The 23,804-nt window shown below is 40.1% G+C and overlaps 1 protein-coding gene across 1 annotated transcript in view; it reads left to right on the top strand.

The window, feature by feature from the left end:
• LOC133612403 (aminopeptidase N-like) overlaps nt 1-13,539 on the top strand; it is a 30,263-nt gene extending 16,724 nt beyond the window's left edge. The window contains exons 12-21 of the mRNA XM_061969789.2: nt 1,050-1,126; nt 1,378-1,511; nt 1,599-1,654; nt 5,270-5,417; nt 5,654-5,745; nt 8,426-8,533; nt 8,626-8,793; nt 8,876-9,016; nt 11,759-11,840; nt 12,979-13,539. Coding sequence (XP_061825773.2) covers nt 1,050-1,126; nt 1,378-1,511; nt 1,599-1,654; nt 5,270-5,417; nt 5,654-5,745; nt 8,426-8,533; nt 8,626-8,793; nt 8,876-9,016; nt 11,759-11,840; nt 12,979-13,137 — 1,165 coding nt within the window. The 3' untranslated portion in view covers nt 13,138-13,539. The remainder of the gene's footprint in view (nt 1-1,049; nt 1,127-1,377; nt 1,512-1,598; nt 1,655-5,269; nt 5,418-5,653; nt 5,746-8,425; nt 8,534-8,625; nt 8,794-8,875; nt 9,017-11,758; nt 11,841-12,978) is intronic.
• The last annotated feature ends 10,265 nt before the right edge of the window (nt 13,540-23,804 follow it).

Below are 23,804 nucleotides of genomic sequence, written 5' to 3'. Positions count from 1 at the left end.
CAGTTCTAAAGAGAATGATTTTAGTTTTACATGCAGAAAACAATGAAAAAAAATATGTATGAATGACATTCAGCATCACTTTGACCTTATATTGATGATGCGATAAGAAGAGAGAGAGTAAGGCCACACGGACGCCACCTTTGTACTTTGCTATAAGTATTTTATTATTTTTAATTCAATAGTGTTTTTCACCTTCTTTATCAAAAGGTTGGCGCTCACAACTTTCTTTGGCACCAAGGTTACTCATGTTTGCAGTTGCACACATGGAATTCTGGGCATCACGGTGGAAGAGGGGTTAGTGCGTCTGCCTCACAATACGAAGGTCCTGAGTAGTCCTGGGTTCAATCCCGGGCTTGGGATCTTTCTGTGTGGAGTTTGCATGTTCTCCCCGTGACTGTGTGGGTTCCCTCCGGGTACTCCGGCTTCCTCCCACCTCCAAAGACATGCACCTGGGGATAGGTTGATTGGCAACACTAAATGGTCCCTAGTGTGTGAATGTGAGTGTGAATGTTGTCTGTCTATCTGTGTTGGCCCTGCGATGAGGTGGCAACTTGTCCAGGGTGTACCCCGCCTTCCGCCCGATTGTAGCTGAGATAGGCTCCAGCGACCCCAAAAGGGATAAGCGGTAGAAAATGGATGGATGGAATTCTTTGGGCACTATATTCTGCTGAAAAAATGCTATGCACAATGTTTACACAGTATATCAATATCTGGATCATATAAAACGAGGGTACGAAAACCAAGGCCCCACTGTATACGTTCAAATAAGTTTGCTACTTTGTTTGCAATAACCTTGTAGGAACTGTCATTCTCTACAGGGCACATTTTTCAGTTATACATTTCGGGAGAAAAAAATTGCCTTGTTATGCAAAACACAAAAGTCCACTGCATAGGACATTTGTTCTCAGGGGGATAGACAGTGATTACAAGTGTTATCCATAATATAATACAAACATGTAGATGTTATGCTTCCTTTGGGAGGTAGCACCTCTCCGAACAGAAACAACATGAATGTAGACCAGCATGTAAAGATAATATTTGTTTTGCAGCTATGAATGGATTGTTCCCATCAAGTGGATGAAGAAGGGTTTCTCCCAACAACCAGAATGGTTGACTAAAAAAACAGGTAGTGTAAATTCGGGGGGCATGGTTGGTTTCCTCTGCATTTGTTTTTTTTAACAAACTATACATTAAAAACTAGTTACCGAATTCAACTTTCAGTCATGCGATTAAATGTGCTGTAATATGCATTTTCCTGGAGGTTTGGGAACTTTTGTTTTACTTTGTTAAAACGTAATTTCCACATCACTTGTCTCTTGTGGTTATATGCTAAACACAAGTCTTCATGACTAACACATGCAGCACTTTCCTCTGTAGACACAATATCGGGGATGAAGACGTCAGACTCTGAGTGGCTACTGGCCAACCTCAACGTGGTTGGTTACTACAGAGTCAACTATGACCAAGGCAACTGGGACAGACTTCTGCAGACTCTCAATACCAATCATTCTGTAAGACACTTTGTGACATCATACCACTGTTTCGTGCTTCAGTCATGGCATATTTCTAATATTGTTAGTATTTAATATTTTCCCCAGGCTATACCAGTTATCAACAGGGCTCAGATAGTGGATGACACCTTCAATTTGGCCAGGTACATGATACTGATAAAATTATTTTTTCTGCTTTTCGTGGGGGTTACGTTCCGACACCGTCTGCAAATAAATGCAAATAATTGAGACCATAAAAAAGTATATTTTTGACACTTATATCAATATCAATCAGTCTGAGGCACTACTGTACGCTTCACCGGCTTGCTCCTCCCACTACTTGCATGCTATATTAATATGCCGTACATTTGAGGATTCAAAATCACATGTTTTATTACTGACTCAAAGTACAGTATATAGTAGGGTTTTCCCAATATAACTTGTTCACTTCCGATATTGGAGCCTTGAGTATTATATGATACTGATATTAATCCGATATGGAATGATAGGAATCAATACTCATACTTTTATTATTTTTGTAGTGTGTGAAATGTTAGAAAAGCTTTGATCCAGTGAAATTATTCAGATAGCAATAATAGGTATGAAAAACACTGTCTTTATGATAAATTTATGCTTATAAAGTTATGTGGTAATTTATTTTTGGCAACACCTAGTAATAATAATTCATTAAATTAATTAATAATTAATTATTTTCTAATGTGTTTCTACATTGGGGACTTTCTATCTGTAAGTAATATACAACTATAAATATTTGATACTTGTTTGTACTGACAAAGTTATGTTTTAGACGATAATATTATTCGATTAAGGACATTTATTACGTATGTCAAGCTTGTGTACTTGGCTGTTGTGTAGCTAGCACCTACAAGCCTACAGCCTACCATGTTTACCTTTTGTGAATGACTTCACTAAAACACAGTACAAGGAAATATCAAACCTGTGTGCTTATTTGTTTGTTTATTGGACTTTTGGCATATGCAGTCCAGAAATACAATTGAACACATGTCAAACGTTATTTTTTTCTCCCCCAAAAAAGTAACCCACAAAAATGATGTATCTAAAAAAAACAAAAAACACAAATCAGTCAAATAAGAACAGGCAAATATTCACATGAAACCGTAGACAACTGTACTCGTAAATGTCCCCAACACGGTGCAACAATACACAAAAGCAGACAAAAGGCTCATCAATTATGTACCTTTCAATTACCTTTCAATCAGGGTTATATTTGAGATCAGTCTCTTTTACATACTTTAGGTAACCACCCCGCACTTCTTAAAACTTAACAGAACAACCATTCAATGACAGTGTGGCAGGGAGGAGCTGCAGCCTTCCAATGTAGTACAATTAGTCTTCTAGGCAATAAAGTAGCGAATGATACAAGATTCTTTTTGGATTCACTCAGCGAAGATGACAGAGGGGCTACCTAGAACAGTCTGCTTAGAGAATTCGGTTCCATCTTTTCGCCAATTACCAAAGTCAAAGCATTAAAAACAAGTCAGTACTTGGGCAAAGCCAAAACATATGTATTAAGTTAGCTGGACACTGTTGACACAGATCACATAATACCAATATTCCGTCATACATCTTAGCCAGCCGGACCTTGGTTTAATAGGTACGATGTATTAGCTTGCATTGAATAAGGCTGTGTCGAGCACAAATAGAAGACTTATGAACTCTACCTAAAATTTCTGTCCAGCTCTCCTCAGATAGGGTCACTATTAAGTCACCCTCCCAAAGTGACTCAATTGAATTCAGAGATTCAGGGTGTAAATTAAAAATGTTATTTGAATACATGTAATTGATAATTTTAAAGTCGGAAGTGGTGTCAAAAACAAATCTAAAACTGTGTCAGTCAGTAAGTTTGGAAACCTGGGAAAAGTAATGCGAACAAAACTGTGCATGTGTAGTTGTCTAAAAAAGTATTGAACGGGGAGAGAAAATGTATCACAAAGTTGCCAGAAAGAGGCAAAAGTGTTGTCAATGTATAAATGTTTAATGTTGTTGATCCCCAGACTTGACTATCTTAAAAAGGCACTATCAAAAAGAGAGGGAGCAGTGATGGGTGCAAGCCAAAATAGCGCTTAAACTGAACCCAAATTCTGAATTAGGTTTTTCCGATTGGATTTTTCGTAAAAGCTGAAGTAGAAAAGAGGATGGCAGAGTGAACCAGAGCCCTAAGAGATACTGGTTTAGTTGAGTTAGCCTCCATAACCAATCATAATAGAGGGGGTTCAACTGTTTCATATTGCAACCAATATTTAAAGGTCTACTGAAATGCGATTTTCTTATTTAAACGGAGATAGCAGGTCCATTCTATGTGTCATACTTGATCATTTCGCGATATTGCCATATTTTTGCTGAAAGGATTTAGTAGAGAACATCGACGATAAAGTTCGCAACTTTTGGTCGCTGATAAAAAAGCCTTGCCTGTACCAGAAGTAGCAGACGAGTAGCGTGACGTCACAGGTTGTGGAGCTCCTCACATCTGCACATTGTTTACAATCATGGCCACCAGCAGAGAGAGCGGTTCGGACCGAGAAAGCGACAATTTCCCCATTAATTTGAGCGAGGATGAAAGATTCGTGGATGAGGAAAGTGAGAGTGAAGGATTAGAGGGCAGTGGGAGCGATTCAGATAGGGAAGATGCTGTGAGAGGCAGGTGGGACCTGATATTCAGCTGGGAATGACTAAAACAGTAAATAAACACAAGACATATATATACTCTATTAGCCACAACACAACCAGGCTTATATTTAATATGCCACAAATTAATCCTGCATAACAAACACCTCCCCCCTCCCGTCCATATAACCCGCCAATACAACTCAAACACCTGCACAACACACTCAATCCCACAGCCCAAAGTACCGTTCACCTCCCCAAAGTTCATACAGCACTTATATTTCCCCAAAGTTACGTACGTGACATGCACACAGCGGCACGCACGTACGGGCAAGCGATCAAATGTTTAGAAGCCTCAGCTGCATACGTACTCATGGTACCGTGTCTGCGTATCCAACTCAAAGTCCTCCTGGTAAGAGTCTTTGTTGTCCCAGTTCTCCACAGGCCAATGGTAAAGCTTGACTGTCATCTTTCGGGAATGTAAACAATGAAACACCGGCCGTGTTTGTGTTGCTGAAGTCGGCCGCAATACACCGCTTCCCACCTACAGCTTTCTTCTTTGCTGTCTCCATTGTTCATTGAACAAATTGCATAAGATTCACCAACACAGATGTCCAGAATACTGTGGAATTTTGCGATGAAAACAGACGACTCAATAGCTGGCCACCATGCTGTCCCAAAATGTCCTCTACAAGCCGTGACGTCACGCGCTGACGTCATCATACCGAGACGTTTTCAGCAGGATATTTCGCGCAAAATTTAAAATTGCACTTTAGTAAGCTAAATGCATGTGTTGCAATGTTAAGATTTCATCATTGATATATAAACTATCAGACTGCGTGGTCGGTAGTAGTGGGTTTCAGTAGGCCTTTAAGAATTCTAATGTTGGTGGCTCAGGGACATTTAGCTTTTAACTGGCCAAAAGTCGATATCAAGCAATACTTGTTTTTCTTATTTTTTTGCTGATGTCGGACTGATTTCAGTATCAGATTTGGACACTTCTAGTGTATGGTATAATGTATGTTCTGTTGCATACCTTATTGATCTTGTCATGTATTAAATCTGCAGCTGGATTGACAACATTGTACAAATGATAATGTCTTATCTTCACAATGTTTTGTTTTTATTCAAAGGGCAAAAGTCATCCCCACGCTGCTGGCTCTTAATACCACAAAGTATCTGAAGAATGAGAGGGAATATATGCCCTGGGAGTCAGCTCTGAACAACCTGGACTTCTTCTACCTGATGTTTGACCGCAGCGAGGTTTACGGTCCTATGCAGGTGAGGCCTTCATTCTGTCATATGGAACACAACATGACGAAAAGTGGTAGAACATCTTCCCAGAAAAGTGGACCCGAATAAGGGTGTAAAGGGGAGACACCCTATTCCATGTTTCCTTTAAGAACCAAATGTCCCAATACTTTTGCCATTTTGAGTGTTCAGTGTGTGCACATCACAATGTTATGTCCTCAATGTTTACAACATTTATAAAAATAAACTCTTCTTGCTTGTTTCAGAACTATTTGCAGAACCAGGTCGTTCCTTTATATAAGTATTACAAGAACATGACAGGAAATTGGGCAGAAGTACCAATGGGGCACATGGACCAGTGAGTAAAGATTTCATTTCTTTAGTCCTTTGATCCTGCAGAGAGTAATAAGCAATAGATTCCAAATTAAAGTTAAATATCACATAATCTTTTTTTATATTATCTTTTTTTATATATATATAATTATTTTTCCCACAAAGCTACCGCCAGACACACTCAAGTTATGCATTAGTGGTAGGAATCACAGAGGAACATTTGATTCACAATTATCTACATATCTTGTTGATGTTTTGCCCAAGGCTTACAATATTATTGTATTATGGCAGTGCAATAATTTATTTCATGTACATCCATGTACCTCAAGAAGGAGAAACATGTAGACAGCAATATTGTACATTAGGCATACAACTAATCAAAACATTTAAAATTTAAATACGAAAATACCATATTCACTAATATACTCATAACTTTGCTACGAGTACAGTTAGATAAAAACGTAAATACAATTTTTTCCAAGTGTAGCTAAAAAGACGTTATGTTGACAGTACACTGGGTGATTTTATTTTTATTTTTATTAAGGATCCCCATTAGCTGGTTGCCTCAACAACCCACTAGTCTTCCTGGGGTCCACAATTCAATACAATTACAAGTAAAAGCATATAATTATAACTACACAATACAGAAAAAACTAAAAAATAAAAGCATCAATAAGAAAACAAGCAAACAATTTACAGTCACAGAATAATAATTACCATATAAATATAACTACACAATATAAAACCAAACAAATCATCAACGAGCAAACTAATTTAAAGACTCAGATAAAATATTACTCTCTTTTTAAAAAAAACTGTTTACTTTCAATGCCGGTGAGAATTTGAGGCAGGTTATTCCAGAGCGATAAAGATCTATAAATAAAAGATTTCCGCAAAGCAAGGGTGACTATATTGTCTATGACTGTAACGTACATCTTAGTTGTAATTTTTATTACCAAATTCGGAGGTGTTGAAATCGCCATGTAACATTGCTAATACTGATTAGTAGCATGTCTATGGCAAATTCAATGTAAATTCAATTGAGCTAGTGTATTTTTACATAACTTTTAAGTTCCTTCTTCTTGCTTTGTCTGGGAAAAGGTATCATTACCTAGAGGCAGTTTGGCTGAGTCAGCTCTGAGTGCCTAAATGCTTGTTTACCGGCCAGGTGCTTGCACCGGATGTGACGTCGCATGCAAGAACTATATCAAAGTATGGCACCGTTTGATTTTACGTGAATCGGTACCTAGTGGTGCCGACAGATTTTGGTCGGTATCTGTAAAAATACAACATTTGGTAAGCTAACGCATCTCTAGTCCCTACCCATGCCACAACTTTACATTCTCATTCTAACATACTGGTACTCCAATTGTGAGAGTACTGAACGTGTTAGAGTCTAAGACAGGGGTCGGAAACCCAAAATGTTGAAAGAGCCATATTGGACCAAAAATAAATAAAATAATCTGTCTGGAACTGCAAAAAATTACAAGTCTTATATAAGTGATATAATGAAGGCAACACATTATGTAAGTGTCTATATTAGTTATATTAGCCTACTATCAAAATGACTTTAAAAGTCTTATATAAGTGTTATAATGAAGACTACACATGATGTAAGTGTCTATATTAGTTATATCAGCCTACTATCAAAATGATTGTATGTCGCAGGCTGACACAAATCTTCATTGACAGATATGTTGAAATATAATATTTATTTTACACATTTTTACTACATTGGAAAACATTAGTAAAACGCAGGTTTCTCAGAGGGTGAGATAACTGAAATGACTGTCTTAGAATGGCCAAAGGTATAGATGTGTGTGTCAAAGTTAAAGGAAACGGCAGGCTGTCTTCTTCGAATGGATTTATAACAATCTATGCAAGCTGGGTTACGTTTGCTGTGGTCTGGAACAACATGGCACCCAAACAACTATCAGAAATGCAGCCAATATTCCATACAGATAATATATAATGAGAAATGCAAATATAAATTAAATACACAGAGGACATAAGTAAAGGAAATGATATGAGCTCAAATATACCTACAAACGAGGCATAATGATGCAATATGTACATACAGCTAGCCTAAATAGCATGTTAGCATCAATTAGCTTGCAGTCATGCATTGACCAAATATGCCTGATTAGCGCTCCAACAAGTCAATCCATCCATCCATCCATTTTCTACCACTTGTCCCTTTTGGGGTCGCGGGGGGTAACAAGTCAATAACATCAACAAAACTCACCTTTGTGCATTCATTCACACACAGCATAAAAAGTTTGGTGGCCAAAATGAGACAAAGAATGAGTGGCATAAAAAAATTCTTTCAGTGGCATCTTTGAAGAAAGTTGTACATGTAAACAAACTACGTTGAGTTCAAGGACCGCCATAATTAGTAGGACAAAACGGCGCTCGCCAAATACTCTCATCAGTGAAGCATGTTTAATATAAACAGTGGGATTTCTAACAATTAAGAAGGTTTGTGTCATGTTTTTTCTCCGACAAAAAACATATTAAAACAAAAATATATATTTTCCCCCCATCTTTTTCTATTTTCATACATTTTTGAAAAAGCTCCAGGGAGCCACTAGGGTGGCGCTAAAGAGCCCCGGTCTTAGATGTTCTGTATCATCTTCAGTGCGACTGTGCATTATCCTCTCAATAGTGCATGAACAGGAAGTTAATCGCTTTGCTTCTTCCTGCAGGTACAATCAGGTGAATGCCATCAGTCTGGCGTGCAGAACAGGTCTTGAAGAATGCCAAGACCAGACCAAGAAATGGTTCAAGCAATGGATGGATACTAATATCAACCCGTACGTGATTATTAAGATGATGGAGTCTTTTAAGCCAGTGACTTTTGTTCCTGAGGCAATAAAGGTAATAATGAAAGGTTATCTGTTTCCAGGATACACGCCAACCTGCGTTCCACCGTGTACTGCAATGCCATTGCAGCAGGGGGCGCCAAAGAGTGGGAGTTTGCTTGGTCAGCGTTTGAGAAGGCCTCCATTGCTATCGAAGCGGACAAACTCCGAGCTGCTCTGTCCTGCACAAAGCAGCCCTGGCTGCTCAACAGGTGGGTGATAATAAACACTAAATACACAGGGTGCTACCGCAGTATTACATGCACCAACACTAACACAATGCTGTGTGCTCAGGTACCTTGAGTACACGCTGAATCCGAGCAAGATCCGAAAGCAGGATGCCACCTCCACCATGGTCTACATTGCCAACAATGTGATTGGTCAATCTCTGGCTTGGGACTTTGTCAGAGCTCATTGGTCATACATCTTCACTCAGTGAGCACCAACTACTACCTTTTTTTTTACTCAGCATCACAAGTAGCATCTTTCACGATGCAACAACTTTTACGGTCCAGAGTAAAAGCTTGCCTTATCTGCATGACCTATGAAATGTTCTCACGGCCACGGTCATCACAGTCCGTCACGGTGTCGCACATGAAAGCTGAAAGGCACTTTTACTGGCACTGCTTTTATTGTAAGGCTTGTTGTAATTCAAACTTTACTCTGCTGACTGTTGCTGTCAGACCCTCATAAAACAAACAAGGTCAAGTGAAGTGTTCGATTTGAAATCAAGCCAACAGGATGAAAATATGCTACAAAATATATGTACCCTTATACAAACCCCGTTTCTATATGAGTTGGGAAATTGTGTTAGATGTAAATATAAACGGAATACAATGATTTGCAAATCCTTTTCAACCCATATTCAATTGAATGCACTATGAAGACAACATATTTGATGTTCAAACTCATAAACTTTTTTTTTTTTTTTTGCAAATAATAATTAACTTCAAATTTCATGGCTGCAACACGTGCCAAAGTAGTTGGGAAAGGACATGTTCACCACTGTGTTACATCACCTTTTTTTTTAACAACACTCAATAAATGATTGGGAACTGAGGAAAATAATTGTTGAAGCTTTGAAAGTGGAATTATTTCCCATTCTTGTTTTATGTAGAGCTTCAGTCGTTCAACAGTGCGGGGTCTCCGCTGTCGTATTTTACGCTTCATAATGCGCCACACATTTTCGATGGGAGACAGGTCTGGACTGCAAGCGGGCCAGGAAAGTACCCACACTCTTTTTTTACGAAGCCACGCTGTTGTAACACGTGCTGAATGTGGCTTGGCATTGTCTTGCTGAAATAAGCAGGGGCGTCCATGAAAAAGACGGCACTTAGATGGTAGCATATGTTGTTCCAAAACCTGTATGTACCTTTCAGCATTAATGGTGCCTTCACAGATGTGTAAGTTACCCATGTCTTGGGCACTAATGCACCCCCATACCATCACAGATGCTGGCTTTTGAACTTTGCGTCGATAACAGTCTGGATGGTTCGCTTCCTCTTTGGTGCGGATGATACAATGTCGAATATTTCCAAAAACAATTTGAAATGTGGACTCGTCAGACCACAGAACACTTTTCCACTCTGCATGAGTCCATCTTAGATGATCTCAGGTCCAGAGAAGCCGGCGGCGTTTCTGGATGTTGTTGATGAATGGCTTTCGCTTTGCATAGTAGAGCTTTAACTTGCACTTACAGATGTAGCGACGAATTGTATTTAGTGACAGTGGTTTTCTGAAGTGTTCCTGAGCCCATGTGGTGATATCCTTTAGAGATTGATGTCGGTTTTTGATACAGTGCCGTCTGAGGGATCGAAGGTCACGGTCATTCAATGTTGGTTTCCGGCCATGCCGCTTACGAGGAGTGATTTCTCCAGATTCTCTGAACCTTTTGATGATATTATGGACCGTAGATGTTGAAATCCCTACATTTCTTGCAATTGCACTTTGAGAAACGTTGTTCTTAAACTGTTTGACTATTTGCTCACGCAGTTGTGGACAAAGGGGTGTACCTCGCCCCATCCTTTCTTGTGAAAGACTGAGCATTTTTTGGGAAGCTGTTTTTATACCCAATCATGGCACCCACCTGTTCCCAATTAGCCTGCACACCTGTGGGATGTTCCAAATAAGTGTTTGATGAGCATTCCTCAACTTTATCAGTATTTATTGCCACCTTTCCCAACTTCTTTGTCACGTGTTGCTGGCATCAAATTCTAAAGTTAATGATTATTTGCAAAAAAAAAAGAAAGTTTATCAGTTTGAACATCAAATATGTTGTCTTTGTAGCATATTCAACTGAATATGGGTTGAAAATGATTTGCAAATCATTGTATTCCGTTTGTATTTACATCTAACACAATACTACCAAGTGGAAATTAATTTATCGTTCATGTCAGGATTATTCCCTCAACTCCCCCCCAAAATGGATTAACTCGCTGGAATAAAAAAGACAATATAACATGCATCCATAAACGTGGACGCATGTGAAAAAGTGCAATATATTTATCTGTATAGTAATCTATTTATTTATTTATATATATTTATATATATTTATTTATTTTATATTTATATATTATTTTTATTTATTTATGTATGCACCTTATTGCTTTTTTATCTTGCACTACCATGAGCTTATGTAACGAAATTTCGTTCTTATCTGTGCTGTAAAGTTCAAATTTGAATGACAATAAAAAGGAAGTCTAAGTCTAAGTCTAAGGAACCAATTAACAACGTTAAACAAGGGAATTACTGTATTATACATTTTCAAAACTTTGTGTACCTATCATTACATTTTAATAATATAGCAAATATACAGAAATCGTATTTCATGATTATTGGTAGAAAGCAGTGGCGACTTGTCCAGGGTGTACCCCGCCTTCCACCCGAATGTAGCTAGGATAGGCTCCAGCACCCCCCGCGACCCCGAACGGGACAAGCGGTAGGAAATGGATGGATGGATGGTAGAAAGCATGAGGTTTTGTGCTGTGCAGCATCCAAAATAAAGAAAAAAAAAGTATTGCATGTTGAATATTAATTAAATAATGCTGCAAGTATTAATTAAGGGATAGCAGACTATAAAAACAATTTTTTTTGGACGATCATTGTTAGCGTTTTATTGATTAATACATTGTATAAATGAGTAACAGTGTATTATGATCATATCCATGTCTTTTTCAGGTACGGTGGTGGATCCTTCTCCTTCTCCAACCTCATCAATGGAGTCACCAAACGCTTTTCCACAGAATTTGAGCTTCAGCAGGTGAGATACACTCCCACAGATCACGCACAAACATGTGTAAACACACACACAAATTGCCATTATTTGTCATACTCGCACACTTTGGCACATAGATGGTATGACATTTGTGCTATTAAGAAACATAGTAACTTTGGGTTGCATTTCTTTTATATGAAAATCGCTGTATAAATAAAGTTTTATTTAATTTGATTCAAACAAATTGGCAATAAAGGAGAACAGTAATAAATAATAAATACAAAATAAAATAAGGTGCTAACAAGAGGAAGGACCGAGATTCGCTGGCCTGCCCCCAGTGGAGACAAACTGAACAGTCCATTTGCGATTGATTTAAGGCAGTGGTTCTTAACCTTGTTGGAGGTACCGAACCCCACCAGTTTCATATGCGCATTCACCGAACCCTTCTTTAGTGAAAAATAAAATGTTTTTTTTTTTCAAATTCAAGACAAAGTTATATGTTTTTGGTAACACTTTAGTATGGGGAACATATTCTAAGTAACAAAGACTTAATTTAGAGTTATTTGGACACTAGGGGAACATATTCTAAGTAATAAAGACTTAATTTAGAATTATTTGGTTAGGGTTAGGGTCAGAGTTAGAGGGTTAGGGTTAGAATAAGGCCATGCCGAATAAGGCATTAATAAGTACTTAATAATGACTAGTTAAGAGCCGATATGTTACTAATTTGCTTGTTAATAAGCAACTAATTAATGGTGAATATGTTCCCCATACTAAAGTGTTATCATGTTTTTTTACTGGTGCACAAAATGAACCGTGCATGAACATCACCTTGTTCAAACAACAAAACCAACACAGTGCATAAACTCACAACTAATTACACACCTGCAAATCAATCAACTGTTGACGTATCCGTAATACGCCGATAGGGAGACGTTTTTATTCACGCGATGAATCGGGTGTGTCTTGACCTCCGCCGAACCCCTGAGGCCGACTCACCGAACCCCTAGGGTTCGATCAAACCCAGGTTAAGAACCACTGATTTAATGCCTTGAAAATAATACTAGTGTGAGTGTTTTTTTTTAGCAAACAAGCAGTCCTCTAAAATAGATTGTGTTATTCTGCTCAGACTTAACTTTATTGCAATGATAACATGATTATTGCACTTTATTTTCTATTACAGCTGAAGCAGTTCAAAGCAGATTATGCCGAGGTTGGTTTCGGCTCTGGGACTTTGGCAGTGGATCAGTCCATCGAGAGAACCATCGCCAACATGAAGTGGATTGCAGAGAACAAGAAAAATGTTCTAGAATGGTTCACAGATGAATCAACCCACTTGTGATGCCCTCATTTTCTTTCTTATGTAAAAAAAATGTAAAATTCTAATCATATAAAAAATGTTGTTCGACAGAGTAAGTGTACATTAGCAAAAATAATTCATATATATGAATCTCCTCAAACACAATCGTACGTATTAAAATCAGTCAGTAAAAACAGCTTAAATTATCCACTGAAATAGTTTTCATATTCAATAAGGTAGAAACAGCAAAATGTGCACTTATGAACCAGGTGCTTTGATTAGCACTTGACATAGAATTTGTAATCAGTTCAGAGTTCATCAGTGACATTAAAATGACCACATTTTTTAGAGACATTATTTATTATTCTCATGTATACAACGTGTACTAAAGCTTTTCTGGTTTTGTTCAAGTTTCTGCTAACATTCTTCAATAAATGAATTTACATTTAGGCCTACTACTGTTTCTTTTTTCCAAACTAAAATATTTAACTTCAAACAGAAGAAAAACACGTTTTTTGGGGGGTTGTTTTAATAAACAAAACTATACTAGAACGCACCCACAATTCACAGAAACAATACAAAACCATAGCTTATAGGTAAGATTAAAATAGGATATGAAGAAAGAAGCAAAAAACATTCTATAATCAGTCTTTTTTTTTTTTTTAAACTTTAGTTAACCAGGAAAAATCTTATTGAAATTAAAAACTTATTTTTCAAGGGAGGCCTGACCAAGAAGCTTCAAAGTTACACATAAAATAAAATTCGCAGTCACATTTAAAAGTCATGATTAAAATGACAGGATAGACATCAAGTAAAACAGGTACAAATACAAACCCCGTTTCCATATGAGTTGGGAAATTGTGTTAGATGTAAATATAAACGGAATACAATGATTTGCAAATCATTTTCAACCCATATTCAATTGAATGCACTACAAAGACAAGATATTTGATGTTCAAACTCATAATTTTTTTTTTTTTTTGCAAATAATAATTAACTTAGAATTTCATGGCTGCAACACGTGCCAAAGTAGTTTGGAAAGGGCATGTTCACCACTGTGTTACATCACTTTTTCTTTTAACAACACTCAATAAACGATTGGGAACTGAGGAAACTAAATGTTGAAGCTTTGAAAGTGGAATTCTTTCCCATTCTTGTTTTATGTAGAGCTTCAGTCGTTCAACAGTCCGGGGTCTCCGCTGTCGTATTTTACGCTTCATAATGCGCCACACATTTTCGATGGGAGACAGGTCTGGACTGCAGGCGGGCCAGGAAAGTACCCGCACTCTTTTTTTACGACGCCACGCTGTTGTAACACGTGCTGAATGTGGCTTGGCATTGTCTTGCTGAAATAAGAAGGGGCGTCCATGAAAAAGACGGTGCTTAGATGGCAGCATATGTTGTTCCAAAACCTGTATGTACCTTTCAGCATTAATGGTGCCTTCACAGATGTGTAAGTTACCCATGCCTTGGGCACTAATGCACCCCTATACCATCACAGATGCTGGCTTTTGAACTTTGTGTCGATAACAGTCTGAATGGTTTGCTTCCTCTTTAGTCCGGATGACACAATGTCGAATATTTCCAAAAACAATTTGAAATGTGGACTCGTCAGACCACAGAACACTTTTCCACTTTGCATGAGTCCATCTTAGATGATCTCGGGCCCAGAGAAGCCGGCGGCGTTTCTGGATGTTGTTGATAAATGGCTTTCGCTTTGCATAGTAGAGCTTTAACTTGCACTTACAGATGTAGCGACCAACTGTATTTAGTGACAGTGGTTTTCTGAAGTGGTCCTGAGCCCATGTGTCGATATCTTTTAGAGATTGATGTCGGTTTTTGATACAGTGCCGTCTGAGGGATCGAAGGTCACAGTCATTCAATGTTGGTTTCCGGCCATGCCGCTTACGTGGAGTGATTTCTCCAGATTCTCTGAACCTTTTGATGATATTATGGACCGTAGATGTTGAAATCCCTAAATTTATTGCAATTGCACTTTGAGAAACGTTGTTCTTAAACTGTTTGACTATTTGCTCACGCAGTTGTGGACAAAGGGGTGTACCTCGCCCCATCCTTTCTTGTGAAAGACTGAGCATTTTTTGGGAAGATGTTTTTATACCCAATCATGGCATCCACCTGTTCCCAATTAGCCTGCACACCTGTGGGATGTTCCAAATAAGTGTTTGATGAGCATTCCTCAACTTTATCAGTATTTATTGCCACCTTTCCCAACTTCTTTGTCACGTGTTGCTGGCATCAAATTCTAAACTTAATGATTATTTGCTAAAAAAAAAATGTTTATCAGTTTGAACATCAAATATGTTGTCTTTGTAGCATATTCAACTGAATATGGGTTGAAAATGATTTGCAAATCATTGTATTCCGTTTATATTTACATCTAACACAATTTCCCAACTCATATGGAAACGGGGTTTGTAACAGAGGCAGCTTCAAATGCTCTCAATTTAGATTGAAACGCATTTAAGGTTAAAAAGTCAGCTTCCAGTCTCTTTGTAGAGTGTTCCAAGCACAAGAAGATGCATAGACAAAAGCTTTTCCCCCTGCTCTGTGCAAGCAAAAGAGACAGAGAGCAACAGCTGATCTTTGGATCTCAGTACATAAGAGTTTGTACTTCTCTGTGTAATCAATGTACAATAGGGCAATAGTTCCAGGAGAGCCTTGGAAATTAAAGTGTACCAATGGCACTGTCTTCATACGAGTTATTCTAGTAAAAAAACAACAACAACTGCAAGTTTGGAAACAAAATCCCTTTGTAAAATTCCCCTTAAACGCAACTTGAGGCCTCAAAATTAAAAAAAAAGACAGTGAAAGAGAGAGACAAAGAACACTTCCAGGCCTTTGTATCTGTCTTGAGAAGGTGAGGAGAGAGGAGGGGTTGGGCGAAGTGGCACGTTTTTTTTGGAGGGAGGGGGAAGGATGAGCAAAAGGCAGACTATATGATTGTGATGTGAGCAAAAACAGGAATGTTTTGGTCAAACCTTGGGAAAGGCAGCAATAAAGCATCGATCACAAAAGAAGGAGAGTAACATTCGACCAGAAAAGAAGTACAATATAAATAAGTGATCTCAGAATGCAGCAGGGAGATATAAAAGTGTCTTATATTTTAGACATAACACAGGCCCAGGCAGTTAAAGGGGAACTGCACTTTTTTTTGCCTATCGTTCACAGTTGTTATGAAAGACATGACGACGGATGGATTTTTTTTTTTTTTAATGCATTCTAAACATTAAAAAAACATAAAATAAAAGTCTGCTTACAGCGGAGCCAATGGGAGCTCCACTATTTTGCCCATAAAATCCAATAAATAACCATTCAAAAAGCACCAACAATACTGTATTTACATTTTGTGACTTGAATATTAACCTAGTATTAGTAATATTGTTATTATAAGCGCTAAAGCAGACAAATTATTTATACTATTTACATCATCGAGTGGTCTGCTGTTTCCTCGCTTTCTCTATCTTCTTGTTATGTGACATTCATCCTCTGTTGCCATTTCTAATATAAAGTAGTGTAAAGTTATTACTTATATCTGTCAGTAAACTCGCCATGAAAGTGCTAAGACATACCGGTGTAGTGGGTACACATTATTCACCCAAGGAACTGAAGTTATTCGAGAGTTCCGGTCGGACGGTTTTTCACGCGACACATTTGTGGCGTTGTTATTGCACTAGTGAGCCACGGATGAGGAGACGCTGCTCCGTTATTGATTGAAGTAAAGTCTGAATGTCATTAAAACAGTTAGCGCCATCTTTTGACACTTCTTCCATTCCCGTCCTTGCACGCTACACCGCTACAACAAAGATGACGGGGAGAAGACGCTGCCGAAGGTGAGCCACGTAAATAAGACCGCCCACAAAACGGCGCATCCTGAAGAGACGCTCAGAAAGCAGCTTAAAGAGGATCTGTAAAACATAATCTATGCAACATTTTGAGCAAAGAACCACCATTACATGTTATGTAGACCACAAGGAAGTGTTTTACATTTAGAAAAAAAAAATAATAATACGACCCTTTTAATGCGCCTTATAATCCGGTGCGCCTTATCGTCCGGAAAATACGGCATAACTTTAACAGGACATGCTATTGAATAAATAAATCATGAATTCACCACTTGCTGCCACTTTTTCGTTTGTACTTTTAGTTTCCCTTTTTGTTGTAGTCTGTCTTTATCTTGTTTTGTGTTGTTTACTGCATTTTAACTCCTTCTACCCAGAGTTCCAGTTTTCACCTGCTGGGCAGAGTCATGAGACGTGTCCTGCTGGCTTCACTTTGCCTTGGCCTTACTTAATTGCATCCTTACAGCTGGTTGGCATTTTTCAATTTCAACTCCCTGGTCCTTTATGCCTGGTGGTATTGCTGCAGTTCCTAGTTTTCCCAGTTTATGCTAATCTTGGCCGCTCCCTGTGCCATCCAGCTTTGGGTTTTTTGGCTTGGACATCTTGCAACTCCTACCTGAGTTAGTTTGTGATTTTCAGCTGTTTTTTTCTCCACCAGGCTTGTTTGTTAGTTATTTTGTTATCTCCCATCAGAGGACTATATATGTGATTACTGTTCATCAGTACATAACTGTTTCACTCAGTTTTTTTAACCATAGGCCCACAGTTGGGCCACAAGCACCTCCTAGAGGGCCATTAAAGCACATGTGTTTCTCAGCCTTCCCGGTAAGGCATATTCAGGTGTACTGGAGAGGAGGCTATGCCGGATAGTCGAACCTCGGATTCAGGAGGAACAGTGTGGTTTTCGTCCTGGTCGTGGAACTGTGGACCAGCTCTATACTCTCGGCAGGGTCCTTGAGGGTGCATGGGAGTTTGCCCAACCAGTCTACATGTGCTTTGTGGACTTGGAGAAGGCATTCGACCGTGTCCCTCGGGAAGTCCTGTGGGGAGTGCTCAGAGAGTATGGGGTATCGGACTGTCTGATTGTGGCGGTCCGCTCCCTGTACGATCAGTGTCAGAGCTTGGTCCGCATTGCCGGCAGTAAGTCGGACATGTTTCCAGTGAGGGTTGAACTCCGCCAAGGCTGCCCTTTGTCACCGATTCTGTTCATAACTTTTATGGACAGAATTTCTAGGCGCAGTCAAGGCATTGAGGGGATCCGGTTTGGTGGCTGCAGGATTAAGTCTCTGCTTTTTGCAGATGATGTGGTCCTGATGGCTTCATCTGGCCAGGATCTTCAGCTCTCAGTGGATCGGTTCGCAGCCGAGTGTGAAGCGACTGGGATGAGAATCAGCACATCCAAGTCCGAGTCTATGGTTCTCGCCCGGAAAAGGGTGGAATGCCATCTCTGGGTTGAGGAGGAGACCCTGCCCCAAGTGGAGGATTTCAAGTACCTAGGAGTCTTGTTCACGAGTGAGGGAAGAGTGGATCGTGAGATTGACAGGCGGATCGGTGCGGCGTCTTCAGTAATGCGGACGCTGTATCGATCTGTTGTGGTGAAGAAGGAGCTGAGACGGAAGGCAAAGCTCTCAATTTACACGGTCGATATACGTTCCCGTCTTCACCTATGGTCATGAGCTTTGGGTTATGAGCGAAAGGACAAGATCACGGGTACAAGCGGCCAAAATTAGTTTCCTCCACCGGGTGGCGGGGCTCTCCCTTAGAGATAGGGTGAGAAGCTCAAAGTAAAGCCGCTGCTCCTCCACATCGAGAGGAGCCAGATGAGGTGGTTCGGGCATCTGGTCAGGATGCCACCCGAACGCCTCCCTAGGGAGGTGTTTAGGGCACGTCCAACCGGTAGGACGCCACAGGGAAGACCCAGGACACGTTGGGAAGACTATGTCTCCCGGCTGGCCTGGGAATGCCTCGGGATCCCCCAGGAAGAGCTGGACGAAGTGTCTGGGGAGAGGAAAGTCTGGGCTTCCCTGCTTAGGCTGCTGCCCCCGCGACCCGACCTCGGATAAGCGGAAGAAGATGGATGGATGGATGGATGGATGGATATTTGTCAGCTGTGATCCGTAGAAGCCACAGCTGTACTCAGTTGTAATTCACTTTTCCACCACTTGCGGCAGTAATGCCAATCTCAAACAAACAGCAGAAGTCTGCAGCTAAAGTCATAGAGACGTTTTTTTAAGTGCAGAAATTATGACTAAGGTGTTGAAGCTGTATTTTCATTTGCACTTTGATTTTATTGACAGTTTAGTTAAAAAGCATCCATCCATCCATCATCCGCGGGAAGAGGAGCCCAGACTTCTTTCTCCCCAGCTACTTCGTCCATCTCCCGAGGCGTTGCAAGGCCAGCTGGGAGACAGAGTCTCCCCAGCGTGTCCTGCATCTTCCCCGTGGTCACTGGTCGGATATGCTCTAAACACCTCAACAGAGAGGTGTTTGGCGGGCATCTTGACCAGATGCCCAAAACGCCTCATCTGGCTCCTCTCGAATGACAGAGCTTCTCACCCTATCTTTAAAGGAGAGCCCCACCACCCGTTGGAGGAAACAAATTTCAGCCGCTTGTACCAGTGATCTTGTCCTTTCGGTCATAACCCAAAGCTCATGACCATAGGTGAAGCTAGGACCGTAGATCGACTGGTAAATTGACAGCTTGTCTTCCAGCTCAGCTCTTGCTTCACCACGACGGATCGATACAGGGTCTGCATCACTGCAGACGCCACACCAATCCGCCTGTCGATCTCACGATCCATTCTTCCCTCACTCGTGAACAAGAGTCCGGGATACTTGAACTACTCCACTTGGAGCAAGATCTTCTCCCCAACCCAGAGAGAGCACTCCACCCTTTTCCGGCTGAGAACCATGGACTCAGACTTGAAGGTGCAGATTCTCATCCCAGTCGCTTCACACTCGGCTGTGAACCGGTCCCGGTGAGAGCTGAAGATCCTGACCAGATGAAGCCAACAGGACAACATCATCTGCAAAAAGCAGAGACCTAATCCTGCAGCCACCAAACCGGATCCCTTCAACGCCCTGACTGCGCCTAGAAATTCTGTCCATAAAAGTTGAAAACAGAACTGTGAAAAAAGGCAGCCCTGATGGAGTTCAACCCTCACTGGACACGGGTCTGACTTAATGATCATACATGGAGCGGACCGGTACCCCATACTCTCTGAGCACTCTCTACAGGACTTCCTGAGGGACACGGTCGAATGCCTTCTCCAAGTCCACAAAGCACATGTAGACTAGTTGGGCAAACTCCCATGCACCTCCAGGATGCTGCCGAGAGTATAGATTTGGTCCACAGTTCCACGATCTGGTATAAAAAAAACACACTGCACCTGAATCCGAGGTTAGACTGTCCGGCGTGGCCTCCACTCCAGTACACCTGAATAGACCTTACCAGGAAAGCTGAGGATTGTGATCCCACGATAGTTGGAACATACCCTTTGGTTCCACTTCTTAAAAAGAGGAACCATCCCCCTAGTCTGCAAATCCAGATGTACCGTCCCCGATGTCCACGCAATGTTGCAGAGTCTTGTCAACCAAGACAGCCCCACCAAGACAGTCCCACAGCATTCAGAGCCTTAAGGAACTCCGGGCGGAACTCATCCACCCCCGGGGCCTTGCCACCGACTTTTCATTTCAACTACCTCGGCAACCTCAGCCCCAGAAATAGGAGAGTCCACCACAGGTTTGTTCATCTGCATCTTGGGATTCTTCTCGGCTGTGTTACGCAGCACCTGACAAAGTTGAACAAAGGGTTGAATTATGATCACTTAAATGTATGCAGTGTTTTATGAGGGCTGTGGGAACATGCACTGAACTTTCTTGTGTACATTACTCTTATCACACACTGACTCTTTATACTACTTCCTATTTTCCTTCTGTATTTAGTCAGAGGACTGAATTATGGACTGTTAACCTGTAAAATGCTTGTGAGAACAGCTTTTTGTCATTTTGGATCCAAGACTCTGCAAAGTAAGCATACACTTTGACTAACATTTTGAGCATATGTACATTTGTCCTGTACTGATTCCCTTTGTTTGTGTTGTTTGTTAGGCAATGGAGAAAAGATGCAGAGTCCGCAAGTTGTGTATTTTGTGTGTACTCTTAGCCCTGGTCTGTGTAGCCACCATTGTCGCGCTGTGGACTATTGCCCTGACAGGAGGAGATGAAGGTGTTGAGGTCACAGCTCCTTGGGACAGGTAAGATATTTGTTTCATGTGACATTTGATCAGTGACAGAATTGTTGATGCAATATTATTTTTTATTTACACTTAAAAGTGAATCTTCAAATTATGAGTGATTAATCAGTCTGGTCACTTCGAAGGGATGTTCCTCCATGGCTTGATAACAACAGGTTCCATAATGTAATATAACATAATACAAACCCCAAAACCAGTGAAGTTGGCACGTTGTGTAATTCGTAAGTAAAAACAGAATACAATGATTTGCAAATCCTTTTCAACCTATATTCAATTGAATAGACTGCAAATACTAGATATTTAATGTTCAAACTGAGAAACCTCTTTTTTTTCCCCAAATCATTAACTTAGAATTTACTGGCAGCAACCAATTGCAAAAAAGTTAGCACAGGGGCATTTTTACCACTGTGTTACATGGCCTTTCCTTTTAACAACACTCAGTAAACGTTTGGGAACTGAGGAGACCAATTTTTGAAGCTTTTCAGGTGGAATTCTTTCCCATTCTTGCTTGATGTACAGCTTAAGTTGTTCAACAGTCCGGAATCTCCGTTGTGGTATTTTAGGCTTCATATTGTGCCACACATTTTCAATGTGAGGCAGGTCTGGACTAAAGGCAGGCCAGTCTAGTACCCGCACTCTTTTACTATGAAGCCACGTTGATGTAACACGTGGCTCGGCATTGTCTTGCTGAAATAAGCAGGGGCGTCCATAATATTGTTGCTTGGATGGGAACATATGTTGCTCCAAAACCTGTATGTACCTTTCAGCATTAATGGTGCCTTCACAGATGTGTAAGTTACCCATGCTTTGGGCACAAATACACCCCCATACCATCACAGATGCTGGCTTTTGAACTTTGCGCCTATAACAATCCGGATGGTTCTTTTCCTCTTTGTTCCGGAGGACACGACGTCCACAGTTTCCAAAGACAATTTGAAATGTGGACTCGTCAGACCACAGAACACTTTTCCACTTTGCATCAGTCCATCTTAGATGTACTTGGGCCTAGCGAAACCAGCAGCGTTTCTGGGTGTTGTTGATACATGGCTTTTGCTTTGCATAGTAGAGTTTTAACTTGCACTTACAGATGTAGCGACAAACAGTAGCTACTGACAGTGGTTTTCTGAAGTGTTCCTGAGCCCATGAGGTGATATCCTTTACACACTGATGTCGCTTTTTGATGCAGTACCGCCTGAGGGATCCAAGGTCCGTATTATCGTCACTTACGTGCAGTGATTTCTCCAGATTCTCTGAATATTTTGATGATATTACGGACCGTAGATGGTGAAATCCCTAAATTCCTTGCAATATCTCGTTGAGAAATGTTGTTCTTAAATTGTTGGACAATTTGCTCACGCATTTGTTGACAAAGTGGTGACCCTCATCCCATCCTTGTTTGTGAACGACTGAGCATTTCATGGAAGCTGCTTTTATACCCAATCATGGCACCCACCTGTTCCCAACTAGTCTGTTCAGCTGTGGGATGTTCCAAATAAGTGTTTGATGAGCATTCCTCAACTTTATCACTCTTTTTTGCCACGTGTGCCAGATTTTTTTAAACATGTTGCGGGCATCAAACTCCAAATGAGCTAATATTTGCAAAACATAAGAAAGTTTTCCAGTTCGAACGTCAAATATCTTGTCTTTGCAGTCCATTCAATTGACTATAGGTTGAAAAAGATTTGCAAATCATTATATTCTGTTTTTATTTACCATTTACAAAATGGTAACTTCACTGGTTTTGGGGTTTGTATAATATAATATAATAAATTATTACTATGCTACTAAATTATACATATATATGTATATATATATATATATATATATATATATATATATATATATACTGTATATTTAATCAGATGTAAAAAAAGATGCTCAAAAGTAGGGATGGGAATCGAAAACAGTGTATTAGTTGTCACTGGTTTAAATGTAACTTAGATATTGGGTTTCACTATGTAAAGCGCTTTGAGTCACTAGAGAAAAAGCGCTATATAAATACAATTCATTTCACTTCTCATCAGTTCATTGGACTCACTTGCCATTTCGTCGAACGGTTCTCTTAACGGTCCCTCCGGGTGGAAATGACGTCACTACGCCACGTGCGTAGTAAGGTCAGCAACATGTCAGCGCACCGAAGTTTGCCAACATTTTACTAAAAAAGATCGCAACAGCGCTACTTTTAATAATTCCAAGGTTGCTGTTTCATCAAGAGGAGGACATACGAGCAATATGTCGAAACATTTGAACACACAGCATGCAATGAATGTGATGTTTTTGAACCGAGACGATCTCATCCCAGGCAGCAGCAGTCATCTGACGTAAATACAACAGGTACTAATACATCCTATAATGTAGCGCTATTACCTGGTAAATTGAAATGAATGCCTTCTCATTCAGATGAGCAGGAGGAGACACCATGAATTGATTAAACAAGTTTTGAAAACTTATTGGGGTGTTACCATTTAGGGGTCAATTGTACGGAATATGTACTGTACTGTGCAATCTACTAATACAAGTTTCAATCAATCAATCAATCAAAAAACACATTCTGACTGGTTTTGAGGCGGGCAGTAATGGCTCTAGTTCACAT

This window comes from Nerophis lumbriciformis, linkage group LG10, assembly GCF_033978685.3.
Source record: "Nerophis lumbriciformis linkage group LG10, RoL_Nlum_v2.1, whole genome shotgun sequence".
Lineage (NCBI taxonomy): Eukaryota > Metazoa > Chordata > Actinopteri > Syngnathiformes > Syngnathidae > Nerophis > Nerophis lumbriciformis.
The sequence above is the reverse complement of the archived record's forward strand: the minus strand, read 5'-3'. Positions and strand labels throughout refer to the sequence as shown.